At 34.4% G+C, this 13,614-nt stretch overlaps 1 protein-coding gene across 3 annotated transcripts in view; it reads left to right on the top strand.

The window, feature by feature from the left end:
• Window positions 1-13,614, top strand: part of LEKR1 (leucine, glutamate and lysine rich 1) — a 169,940-nt gene that overhangs the window by 3,706 nt on the left and 152,620 nt on the right. Inside the window, exon 3 of one of the 3 annotated variants that reach the window (XM_026497347.4) lies at window positions 11,745-11,959. In XM_026497347.4, coding sequence (XP_026353132.2) covers window positions 11,745-11,959 — 215 coding nt within the window. Of the gene's footprint in view, window positions 1-11,744; window positions 11,960-13,614 lie in introns of those variants that run through there. The other 2 variants (XM_057315998.1, XM_057315997.1) reach the window with 2 other exon arrangements.

Raw genomic sequence — 13,614 nt, 5'->3', positions numbered from 1 at the left:
AGTTTTTCTTTACAGTTTCTATCCTGCTCTCCTCCCTGTGAGTTCATATCTGTCCTCAGGCAGAAGCATTTATCCTATATTTAGTTTGGCAATGCATGCATTGTTAACACTTTAATTTTTAAAATATCTCTTTGAAACTGATTGACAAATTGTGTATTGAAACCTCAAACATTAACTGTCATTAATCATTGAGGTTTCTCAGTAAGTCTACAGTCAACTCTTAATTAACCACCAATCCGTTACTTTTTAATTAAAAATTGCAGTCATCCCTCAGATATGCTTTTATCCTTTGTGCACATTGCTTTGGGCTGCCTGTTAGCATTAATCATTCCATTGATTTAACTTGATGCTTAATGTTACTGCATGGCCTTCAGATTTATGTAAAATGCAACCTAGCAGGAACTGGAAGGGAAAAGACTCAGAAAAAAGACCTTTTAAACCATTGCATTTAATTTGCTTCACCTTTTAAGTCACATGTAAGAGATATTAAGCACAGAGAGAGAGCTTAGCTATGCTATATTTATCTGAGAAATGGTGCTTACGTATGTTTGAAGACATGGTATATCCTTTCTCTCTCGCTCAACTGAGTTCCTTCCGTTTACTAGGCTGGTATGGTAGAAATTAAGAGAAACAGAACAAAACAGTCTGAAAGAAACAATACCCATGCTTCAGATCCCAAGGAAGAGGATATATAATGACATGAAAAAATAACTCTAAAAGACAGCTTATGATTTAAATATCATAAAGTAGTATCTTCCTTGAGAGTGGAGAGGCGGGGGGAGGAATTCCTGATATTGGGATGGTCAACCAGGGAGCTTTATGTGGGCGATAGAACTGGAATTAACCCTCGAAGGCTGAGTATTTCTGTAGGCAGATGGGGAATAGGGCATCCTAGGCCAAAGTAACAGAAGCTTACTGGTGAGAAAAAGCTGGCCAAGTTAGAGAATGTTTAGCCATGTAAATGTTTTGAATACATGAAAGAGTATGTATTTATTTTGACAATATTGTTATGAGAGTTGCAGAATGATTTTCTCTCATGTTTAAGGTACTATATAAGTAAATTGTTTAAAAATGATAAAATCAAACCTTTCATAAATCTACAGTTAACATTCTTAAGACAGGAATGGCAGGCAGCTGTCCATACAGTGCAGAGAGGGGACATCAGGAGAAACTCAGCTGCCTAAGGCCCTGGACAGTTATGCTGATTTTAGCCCTTGTCCTGCTGAATGTTTAGAATGTAAAGTGCAGCTCTGCACTTTTTCAGACCTAAGTTAGATACATTTATACCACAAATATTTATCAAGTGCCTATTATGTGCTAGACACTGGTTCTGTATACTTGATTATAAAGCAAGGAAAATGTGCACATGTAGTCACAGCCTATTAAGCACAGTCTAAGAATAAGTCAGTTATTTGTTTTCCACAACTTCTTATCTACCTTTAATTCATCTAGATTGTCCATAATGTAACTTGTTAAATTGCTTACTGATCTATTTAGATAGAACCATTTCATTATTTTTTTTCAGTTTTTATATTTTTTAATTCCAGTACAGTTAACATACAGTGTTATATTATTTTTAGGTATACATTTTAGTGATTCAACAATTCTAGAACCATTTCATTATTAATATGAAGAAACCAAATCATCTTTTCCACCATGGCGTTGAAATTGTGCTTTTATCTGTTATTAAAGATAAAAGAAATGTTTATCTTTATTAGCTAAACAAGTACATCAAGTGTGTGGATCAGTATGTGGTGACAGGTTTTTCAAAGGTGGTTTTTTTTTTTTTTTTAATTGTTCTGTTAACTTCTTGTGTTAGTTTTTATGCTGGTTCTTCTTCCTAGAGAAGCCCCTGCTGTGTTTCCTTTTTATTTTTTTTTCTGTGTGTAGGCAAGGAAGGTTAGTGTACAAATTAGGAAAGAAAAGGTGAACCTTTTCTATTTCTTTCTTTCTGTACTTTTGCTATATGATCTGGAAACAGACGGTCAATAAATCCCATGAAAGATACATGATAAAGAATGTGAAAATGTACTATACTGTTCCATTAATAGCAAAATAGGTAGTAATTGAAAGAGTTGCAAGGAAAAGTAAAGGTAGTGGGACAGGTGTGGAGAAGAATGCTGATGACAACCAGCTACAGTTAGAGAATCCATTTCCTGATCGGAAGCCTACAATTGTTAAATTAACTCCCCCGATCTCATTTTCTTAGGATATCTTAGAGAAGAAAGAATAAAATAATCTTTTGACTCCCATTCCTAACTCTTTTTGCTTTTTTTTTTTTTTTAAAGATTTTATTTATTTATTTGATAGGGTGAGAGACAGCCAGCGAGAGAGGGAACACAAGCAGGGGGAGTGGGAGAGGAAGAAGCAGGCTCCCAGCGGAGAGCAGGGAGCCCGATGTGGGGCTTGATCCCAGAACGCTGGGATCACACCCTGAGCTGAAGGCAGACGCTTAACGACTGAGCCACCCAGGTGCCCCCTCTTTTTGCTTTTTATCACAATTTTTGACTGAGCATAAAACACACCTCAGACATCCATATCCCTAAGTGGCAGAAAATGTAAAACAGGCCCATGGGCTGGACAGCAGGACCACACTGTCCCCTTTGTCTTTTGCTAGACTACAGTTCACTTCTGAATGTTCTTAGACCATATCCCTAAATCTACTCTCTCTAGACTGAGCTAACCCCCACCTGTCTCTGGCCTCCAAAATCCAACAGCTTTGCTAGAACTTTCATCCAGCATTCTGAGAGCAGAATGCACTTGGTCTAAGTTTAGAATTGCCACATTTTAAAACTAAAACAATACTTACAGATCAGCAAAGTAATAATTCTTTATTTATTCCCTTTTTGAATGTCAACTATGTTAGAGACATGTGGGCTTTTGTTTTTAGAAAAAGAAGCAACGAACAACTTTCCTTTTGCTGTTTTTGTTAGAGGACATATGCAGAAGTCAAAATAACTCCAACAAACTAATGGAGAAATTAGTTCTTTTGCAAAAGTAAAACTGATCTCCTGTTTTTTAAAACGGTGACAAAATGAACACTTGTAGTAGGATTTTAGCTTCAGGAGATATTTATTACCACAGAACACAAAGTAAAATAAAGAGACCAGAGTTGTTTATTTTACAAAACAGAAGTGGTGGTGCAAGGGCTGGAGAGCACTCTGTTCTTTCTGGGATAACAATCCCTTTCCCTAGCAGTAACAGCTCATTTTGTCCTGTTTCAGTAAAGTAATTTTGGTTCTTTGGAACTTTGAAATTTATTCAGAATAACAGTTTTATATTTCCAAGCACAGATTGTCATTGCCAGAAAAAATAAACGTAATTTTCCAGGTCATTTTGGGCCACTGTGGCTAGGGTCAGATTTTGTGTTGAGTTAAAGTAGAGGAAAAAGAAAGAGAATACAGTCATAGAAATGTTAGCACTAGCATCCTGGAAAAGTGATATTCGTATGTGGGTGTGAATATGTGTGCTGTGATTTTAAGCAATTGTAGTTTTAAAATCTAATGACAAAAGAAATAGGAAGCAATGTAATTTTTCGAGAGACTTTTCAGTTAATAGTGTGAACCCAAGATAGTTCATTAGGAAAAACGTTTTGGTTTTTTTTTTTAATGTTACTATGAATCTTGAAAAATCTGCGTTTGTCAATTTGTAGCCCAAAATACCTTTTTATTTTTTTTAAGTCCAAAATACTTTTGTTGGCGGACTGCAGAGGGTCATAGAGTCTAAGGTGAGGTTTCCCAGTGGAAAAATAAGTATTGGAGGAAATGCATGCTGGAAGTGTATTTATGTAAACATGAGTGTGTCGTGTATAATTTACCTGTGAAGCCAACATTTCTTAAAATTGCTCAATAAAATTTCTTTATGGGTTAATCTCTGTATTTCAGTCCCAGATTGATTTATTTTTACTTTTATTATTTTAAAAGTAAGATTCTTTTTTTTTTTTTTTTTAAAGATTTATTTATTTATTTATTCGACAGAGATAGAGACAGCCAGCGAGAGAGGGAACACAAACAGGGGGAGTGGGAGAGGAAGAAGCAGGCTCATAGCGGAGGAGCCTGATGTGGGGCTCGATCCCAGAACGCCGGGATCATGCCCTGAGCCGAAGGCAGACGCTTAACTGCTGTGCCACCCAGGCGCCCCTTAAAAGTAAGATTCTTATTTTGAGATCATTGTAGATTCACTTGCAGTTGCAAGAAATGATACTAAGAGATGCCAGCTTCTTCTTCCCCAGCTTCCCCTTCTTTCCCCAGTTTCCCCCAGTGGTAATATCTGGCAAAACTGTACAGCAGTCTCACAACCAGTATATTGACGTCGATATAGTCAGGATGTAGAACAGTTCTGTCACAACAAGGGGTCCTCACGTTGTCCTCCTATAGCCACATTCACCTCAACCTACCTCTTCACATACCTCCACTACCCCACCTCCCACCCCTAATTCATAACCACTGGGAACCATCGATCTCCAATAATTGTCATTTCAAGAGTGTTATCTAAATGGAATCAAGAAACATGTAACTTTTTGGGATTAGTTTTTTTCATTCAGTGTGGTTCTCTGGAGCTTTATTCAGGTTGTTGCACGTATCAGTAGTTTATTCCTTACTGTTGCTGAGAGGTATTCCAGGGTATGAAGGTACTACAGTTTAGCCTGTTGAAGGACATCTGGGTTTTTTCCAGTTTTTGGCTCTTATGTATAAAGCTGTAAATATTCGTGTGTATGCTTTTATGGGAACATATGTTTTCATTTTCCTGGGATAAATGCCCAAGAGTGCAATTGCTAGGTTGTACAGTAGTTTCATTGCATGTTTAGTTTTTTAAGACACTGTCAGACTTTTCCAGAGGTCTGTCCCATTTTACATTCTCACCAGCAATGTATGAGTGAGCCACATTTTCTACATTTTACCACAATTTTATGTCATTAGTGTTTATGTTAGCTTTTCTGATAGGTATATAGTGATATCTCATTGTGGTTTTAACTTGCATTTTGCTAATGGCTAATGATGACTATCTTTTCATGTGCTTATTTGGCAGCTATTTATCTTCTTAGGTGAAGCCTCTCTTCATGTCTTTTGATCATGTGTCTTCTAATTGGATTTTTTGTAAACTATTGAGTTCTGAGAGTTCTTTGTGTGATCTAGATAATAGTCCTTTGTCAGATATGTGATTTGTAAATATTTTTTCCCCAGTCTATAGCTTGTCTTTTTATCCTCTTCACAGGGTCTTTTGCAGAGCAAAAGTTTCAAATTTTGATGAAATCCAGCTTACCAGTTTTTCCATTTATGGATCATGCTTTTTGTATCAAGTATAAGAACTCTTTGCCTAGAAAATCCTGAAGATTTTCTCCTAGGTTTTTTTTTCTCCTAAAATCATATTTTTATATTTTACATGTAGGTCCGTAATCATTTTGAGTTAATTTTTGTATCGGGTATGAGTTTAGTATAAGATCCTCCCTCCCTCCCTCTTTCCTTCCTTCCCTTCTTTCTTTCTACCTATGGGTATCCGATTGTTCCATCACAATTTGTTGAAAAGGTTCTTTCCTTCACTGAGTTGTTTTTGGACCATTGCAAAAAATCAGTTTGACATATTTATGTGGATCTATTTCTGAGTTTGCTATTCTGTTCCATTGATCTATGTGTCTGTCCCTCTGTTAATACCACACAGTCTTGATTACTGTAGCAGTATAGTATGTCTTGAAATCAGGTAAAATGATTCTTTCCACTTTATTTTTTCAAGATTGTTTTAGCTCTTCTAGTTCCTTTGCCTTTCCATATAGATTTGAGAACAATTCTGTCTATATCTTTAAAAACATTTTGCTGAAATTTTAATAAGAATTATATTAAACCTATATACATATAAATTTGTGGACAATTTCTATTTTTAAAATTTTGAGTCTTCAGGATGTTTTTCTGTATATTTGGATCTTCTTTGATTTTTATCATCAGCATTTTATAGTTTTTAGCATATAAGTACTGTACATGTTTTGTTAGATTTACGCCTAAGTATTTCATTTTTTTTGAGCAATCATAATCAGTACTGTATTTTTATTTTTTTATTTTTTATTTTTTTAATGTTTTTTATTATATTATGTTAGTCACCATACAGAGTACTGTATTTTTAATTTCACTGTCCATGTGTTCACTATCAGTCTCTACATATATAATTAGTTTTTGTATTTTTACCTTCAATCATTGACCTTGCTGAACTTGTTTGTACTAGTTTTATTGTGGATTCTTTGGGATTTTCTATGTAGACAATCATGTCCTCTCAAATAGGGACAGTTTTCTTTCTTCCCTCCTCTCCTTCCTCCCTCTCTCCCTCCCTCCTTCCCTTTCTTCTTTCTTTCTTCCCCTTTTCCTTTCCTTTCCTTTCCTTTCCTTTCCTTTCCTTTCCTTTCCTTTCTTGTATACCGTTTACTTCTTCTCACCGCCTTGCTCTGGCTTGAACTTCCAGCACTATGTTGACTAAGAGTAGAGAAAATGGATATCCTTGCCTTGTTCCTGATATTAGAGGAAAAAACACACACAATTTTTCACTATTACATATAATGTTGGCATAGGGGTTTTTGAGATGTTCTTTGCCAATTGATCTTTAAATTGATGGTGTGGCAAATTGACTTATTGATAAGGAAGGGTCCTGATGGCTTTATGAAATGGTCAGGTGGCCTGTATACTTAATGATTCAAAAGGTACACTGTCCTGTCTCAAACTGTTTTTCCCAATCCTGATGAAATTCACTAGCTAGACACTCTTTACATCTTTTTTAAAAGGTTAAAATTTTATACTGCTGTCTGTCTTACCTTTGTGAAATAGTTTACTGTTTCTTTCTTCCTTATCAAAGTATAAAAGGCATGGGATGGGTGGGAGAAAAAAGGAGGAACAGCTCTGGAGCAGAGACTTACTTAGTTGGGTGGCAGGAGGTTACTGGAGTCCTTTTTCTAGTTGAAGCACAGATAAGAACTTTGAAAAGGATCCGAAACCTAATTAAATTTTGCATCATTTTAATATGAAATTACTATAATTTTAAAAGTACAAATACTGTACTTGAGAAGTTTATTTTGTAATTTATTTTTAAATAGCTCTACGTTTGTTTAGTATACTGCATTTGTTGATGCCTCCTCCAAGTGAGTCTTGTAGAGAGCAAAAACATCCTGCTAATGATAGCTCTGTTGTCAAGAATGACAGCATGTCATTATTTTACCTACAAAATGAGGATATGATATAACACCAAGTTATAAGGATGAAACACAAATTATATTTCACAAACAACCGATAACTTTCACCTGGGAACATAATTACAGTATTTAATAATTTCTCAAGTTTCACAATAATGTCCTAAGTAATTAGCCCAACAAACACAAAGAATTTGAAAGGGTTATTACATTTCTTTCTGTTGTAGTTTTACTTATGGAAAATTATTTACAAGTTAAAAACATTGAAAACTTTTGTTCTATATACTTATTTAACATAGATCAATCAGTGATTCAGATTGTAGTAGGCCAAGTCTGGAGACTCTTCTTATGGACTTTTTATAATTTGATTGTCTTGTTTCCTAGATCGTAATGTCATGTTTGGGCTCTTTTTGTTGAACTTCTAGAAGACCTGTTCTATAAAGTGTATTACTTCATGTATTTCAGCGCCATTCACCTCTGCCTTAATGGCTGTGGTAGAATAGCATTCTAATAGCTTTTGTAGCTGTGAAAGGTATGCTCTTTCTATTTTGTACATCAGGCTGCAAATAAGCTCCACCCAGCAAGACTTTTCTTTAGGATGAGGATAAGGCATTTTGCCAGAATCTGGGCAAGAACCGTGATTAATAGGCATAAGGTTAAGAATGAAAGTGCCTTCAAGTAAGCTATATAATTTTCAAATTGATGAGAAGGAACCAAAACTTAAAATGAGCAAAGGAATTATAAGAAAATACCCATCTGCTCTGAATTAGTTCAGGTCTCTTGACCTAGATAAATTATATTCCCAGGAACCAATAGTACCTTTGAATGGGATTGTGGAGCTACTCTTGGTGATCTTTGAGAACATGTAGAGAGTAAGAGGATAAAGTACAAATGCCATCCCATGTGTAAAATGACCATAAATTACAACCAATGAACTCAATTTCAATCCCAGACCATATACTAGAATGTATTTATTAAAAGGTGATTTGTGGGGGGCGCCTGGGTGGCTCAGTTGGTTAAGCGTCTGTGTTCAGCTCAGGTCACGGTCTCGGGGCCTTGCCATCCAGCCTGGTGTTGGGCTCCCTACTCAGTGGGAAGTCTGCTTTTCCCTTTCCCTCTGCCCCTCCCCCAACTCATGCACGGGCACACGTGCTCTCTCTCACTTTCTCAAATAAAATCTTAAAAAAACAAAAGGTAATTTGTGAGGATATACTAGAGAAAGCAGTAACCCTTGAGCCAATTTTAAGAGAATTGGCATGTAGGTCTTGCCATTCCATTTTGTGTACAGTTACTAGATCCCGGAACCGTAGTAGCCATAGAATATATGGACTTCATGAAGACATTTGGCAAAGTTTGTCATAATATTCCTGAGGACAATATGAATAAGTATAAAGATAATTTATATAATAATAATAAGTGTGATTTATAAGATAATTTATGTAAGTATAAAGATAATAAGATAATTTATATAATAATAATAAGTATAAAGATAAACCAGTTGAAAAGTTGTACCTTCAATTCTTCAAATGTGATGAATAATAGATCAGTATCAACCAAGTATTTATGACATGGTATGGCGTTCTTTCCTCAATTTTGTCATATTCAACATTTTTAATCAATGAATTGGATGGATAAAGCAACTTACAAAGATCAATTTTGGAAAAGACACAAAGCTTAAAATTTCCTGGATACCAAAGTCAATAACTAAAGGCTGAGTCTAAGACATACCTATCTTCAAGATATATGTGTGTCTGAGATATTTATGTATAAATATATGTTATTTGTGTACTTACATTTATAATTATATTTATTTTTCTGCACTTTGATCTGAAAAGCCAGATATTCACGCAATAGAATGAAGGTTATTGGTTGTAAGAAATAGGTAATATAAGGGGGAAAGAGAATAGTGCAGGAAGATTAGGCATGGACCCCAAAAGGCAAGCAGGGCAGCTAGGTCTCTAGAGGAACTGAAGTGAGGAATTCGAAGGTCATTGGTTCCTTTTTTCCTCTCTTACTGTGATCCAGATTATCTTTGTCTCATCTTGTCTCTGTGTGTCTGCTCATTTTTCTCCCTCATTCCAGTTCTGTGGCTAACTCTGTACCTTGCATATGATCCTTCTCCATTAAGGCTGCCTAAAGGTGTCCCAAATACCTGGGTCTTCGACACTTACAAGTCTGGTTGGCTCATCCCAGCTTAGGGCTTGGTTCTTCTGGGTCTATGTCTAATCCTCATCCCCCAATCAGCCATGGCTAAGGTGGTTGGGTGGAGGGAGTTTTAGTCACATTACCAAACAGAGCAGCCAGGACTGTAGAAGGTGGATTCTCTAAAAAAGCAGACATAGGTGGGAAAAAATAGATTGGTATATTTAATATTATGAAAGATCGTTTTGTACTGAAGTATTTTTTTTATTTTTATTTATTTTATTTTATTTTATTTTATTTTATTTTATTTTAAAGATTTTATTTATTTATTTGACAGAGATAGACAGCCAGCGAGAGAGGGAACACAAGCAGGGGGAGTGGGAGAGGAAGAAGCAGGCTCATAGCGGAGGAGCCTGATGTGGGGCTCGATCCCATAACGCCGGGATCACGCCCTGAGCCGAAGGCAGACGCTTAACCGCTGTGCCACCCAGGCGCCCCTGAAGTATTTTTTTAAAATAGAGCTTTATTTAACATAAAAGCCTGTTGTAGTATATAATAGTAACATATAATTGCTGAAAATACGAAAGACAGTTGTTATCTAAGGTTGCATTAGGAGATACTACCAATGATATTATGAGATACTAGAATGAAGGAGGTTTGAGCCCTCTCTTATTCTGTTTTAGTGAGACCAACCACACTTAGAGTATTAAATTCTGGGCACCATACTTTGAGACATATATAGAACACTGGAACAAGTTCAGAGAAAATTATTTAGAATAAGGAAGAAATTCAAAACCATGTCATATGGGAAACAGCTGAGGGAACTGGAAGTGTTGACCTGGAAAAGAGAAGATATAGAGTATTCCTGAAAGCTGTTTTTAAATATTAGAAAGAGGTCTAAGGTTGTTCCACATGGTTCCTAGGAGGTCTAGGACCAGTGGATGTTCCAGGGAGGCAGATCTGGGGTTAGCATGAGAAGGAATTTCCTGATAGGCAAAGCCATCAGAAGGTAGGTAAGCTTCTTTACAAAGTAGTATCCCATCATTTGGGATGTTGAAATAGAGTCAGGATAATAACTTACTAGGTTGGAATAAACTTTATGAACCCATCCAGGGCTTGAACCAAGTGATCTTTATGATTTCTTCCAAACTTGTTGTTTTACAAATTTGTAAATTTGGTATTGCTGGCAGTTAGATGTAGTCATTCATCTATATTCCACAGTATTATGTTTTTTAATTTGAAATTTTATTATTGAATGTTAGATGAGAAAAATGTTACTATGTAAAAATTTATTAATTTGTTTCAACTGACTCTTGTGTAATGACATTGATAGGCAGATGAGGTGGTGTCACTTTTAGTTATGGAAGCAGTTTCTACAATCTTAAGGGAGGTTGCATTAAGAGTGAGTACCCCTCAAAAACTTCAAATGTTGCTTTCATTTTAGTGCCCTGGAGCAAATATTTAATGAAGCTGTCTCTCATCCTTTGTGAATAGCAGGATAAGTAGAATAGAGTCTATTTAAAGAATATTTATATACTTGAGACAGAAAAGAGAATTACCTCTCTCTTGACTTTGCGAAAATTCCATTTTTCACTGCCCTTATGTTGACCAGAGATATATGAACATTTCATTTGAAGGAAGGAAGAGGATTTAGCTGACTTTCACATGGCAGATAAATATGACACAAATGGTTACAGACATAGGTGCTGGGTTTAGATAGACTTCGTGTAACCCCAGTGTCTCTGTATATCAGCTGGTTATTCAACTTCAGAGGTCTCCACTTCCCTCTCTGTAAAATTTACCACAGGCATCTACCATACCTATGGGAAGGGAAAAGAACTGGGAGAGAAGAAGTTAGGTTCAAAATGTTTTTGCTATTTGTGGTTTTATGACAGAATTCTGGCATAAATTCTGTCAAATTCTGTAAAAATCATAAAATGTTAAAGCTGAACAGGAACTTAAGAGTTCATTTGGTCCAATGCCAGAATTTTATAAATGAGGAAAAATAAGATCTGAAAAAGCCAAGAAGCATCTCCAGGTTCACAGTGCAGCTGGCAGTAAAAGGCCAGTGATTTCTCTCCACTTCACGGAATACTCATCTTAAAACAAGAATTTTAAAGATGTTTTCATCATTTTTAGTTTTATTTTATGGAAAATATTTCAAGAGTAAATCTTTCTTAGAGATACTGTGGAGAAATAATCACTCTGAAAGACCCTTTACTAATTCCAAAATTTTATGTCAGAGTCAATATCATGCCAGTTTTTAAAATTTTATCCAGATGTAGGCAGTGTCATAATTATACTCCGTGGCATAGTCCAGTGTACATTTACTTCATTTGACCAGCATGGTTGCCGTAACATCTTCAGGGGAACTTTGCTTTTTAGAATTTAAAAAATATCATTTCAATTTATGTATGTCTGTATGTCTGTTTTCTAGATGTCTCCTGAAGAAAAAGTTTGTAAGTACTGTGGAGTCAGCTATCTAATTCTTCATGAGTTTAAGGCTATGGAAGAAAAAGTGAAAGCAATGGAAAAAGAGATGAAATTTTATCAAGGAAGTGTAGACCGTGAAAAGAAACTTCAAGAAAAGCTACGGTCTCTTAGTCAAGATTTTGAACAGTATAAAATTGACAATGAATCCAAAACAGAAAGGTTGGAGTCTGTTATTTTCTTCTGTCACTTATTTAGTTTGAAAGGAAAGTACAAGAAATAAATAGAATTTGAATGTTTTTCTAGAATTTGTCTATATCAGTTATGTTATGCTTTAATACATTTGAATTCATTTTATTATTAATAATTATTAAGTATAATATAGTTTGAGCATTTCTTTGAGGCATGTATTTACTATTTGAATAATTAGAAGCCAGTTAATTCAGTAATTATATGTTGAGATGGGTAAAGTTTTATTTTTCCCCAGATGTATATCCTAATTTTATCATTAGGAAGATTTGTCTATCAAAAACCTGGTGAATTTTCATAGTTTTTTGATACTTAATATTTGTTTTTAAATGGCCTCAAATATTTAGATTTAGAGAATAAGGTTTTCAGGTTTTGAAAAGGATGCCAAAACATTAAAATTGGTACATGATTCTAAATCACTGAAATTGCAATAAAATTGAAGACTAGGTTCCTAATGCTGTTGAATCTGATCAGCAATTTAGTCTGCCTTAAGACACTTTAGTGGATTTATACAGACACTTCTATAGATGGGTTTTTGCTGGTATTTTATGGCTTTTCCTTTTTTTTTTATAAGTGAATATTTCTCCATTTAAAATATCAACAGTTGATGTTAGTAAATCTTGAATTAATGAACGTAATGAATATCATGTCTTTGTAAAAGTAGGAACTTGGTTAAATCTCCTAGGATTAAGAGCTTCAATTACATTTTATTATAAATTTTTATAATTACATTAAATCTCCATTGAGCATGATATTTCTTAGACCTTTACTAAGGAAATTTTGTTACAGTTTCTTCAATTTCAAATCTGAATAGTAAAATATTTTGTAATAATTGAGTGGAAAAATAAAAAGTTTGAAGTATTCAGTTGAAAATTTTAGAGTTGGAGAGTTTTTGCTTGTCAGAGTAGAAATTCTTTTGCTTGCTATATTTACATTTTACTTTCTTTAATAACATATTGCATTATATAAGTCATATATAAACAAACAAAGTAGAAGAAGTATATAGAAGAAAAGGCAAGGAATTCTCTTTTTATTCTGATTTCTTCTTACTGGAGATAAAACAGCTTTTAATGGTTTGGTGTATATCTTTCTAGATCCTTTATTGTGCCTTTACCTTTATTATAGATATATTGCTTTAAGATATATAATGTATTATATAAGATACATAGTTTTAAAATCTTTATCTTTCGACTAGTTTTTAATATAAGCAATATATTAAATATATCATTCTGTCACTTTTGCCACTTAATTTATATGTATTGAAAATTGTTCCATATTAACACATATAAATCTATCTTGTTTTTAACCGTTACAACATTTTCCTTACTAAAAATATGCCATAATTTACTTAACCATTTTTCTTTTCAACATTTAGATTATTTCCAATACTTATTACAGATAGTACCTATATTTATATTCTTGTGTATGTATGTTTTCCGTGGGATAAATTCCTAGAAGTGAAATTGCTGAAAGAAAGGAAATGCCAATTTAAAATTCTAATAAATGTTATACCAAATTGTCCATGAAAAGATAGTGTTAATTTATATTGGGCCAATAGTTTATAAAGTGGCCATTTTCCTACTTATTGTTAATATTAGAGTTTCTCAGATTTTTACTTTTTTTTAAGG

The sequence above is a fragment of the Ursus arctos genome, unplaced genomic scaffold (assembly GCF_023065955.2).
Source record: "Ursus arctos isolate Adak ecotype North America unplaced genomic scaffold, UrsArc2.0 scaffold_20, whole genome shotgun sequence".
Lineage (NCBI taxonomy): Eukaryota > Metazoa > Chordata > Mammalia > Carnivora > Ursidae > Ursus > Ursus arctos.
Note: the sequence above shows the minus strand (reverse complement) of the source record. Positions and strands in the feature narration are given on the sequence as shown.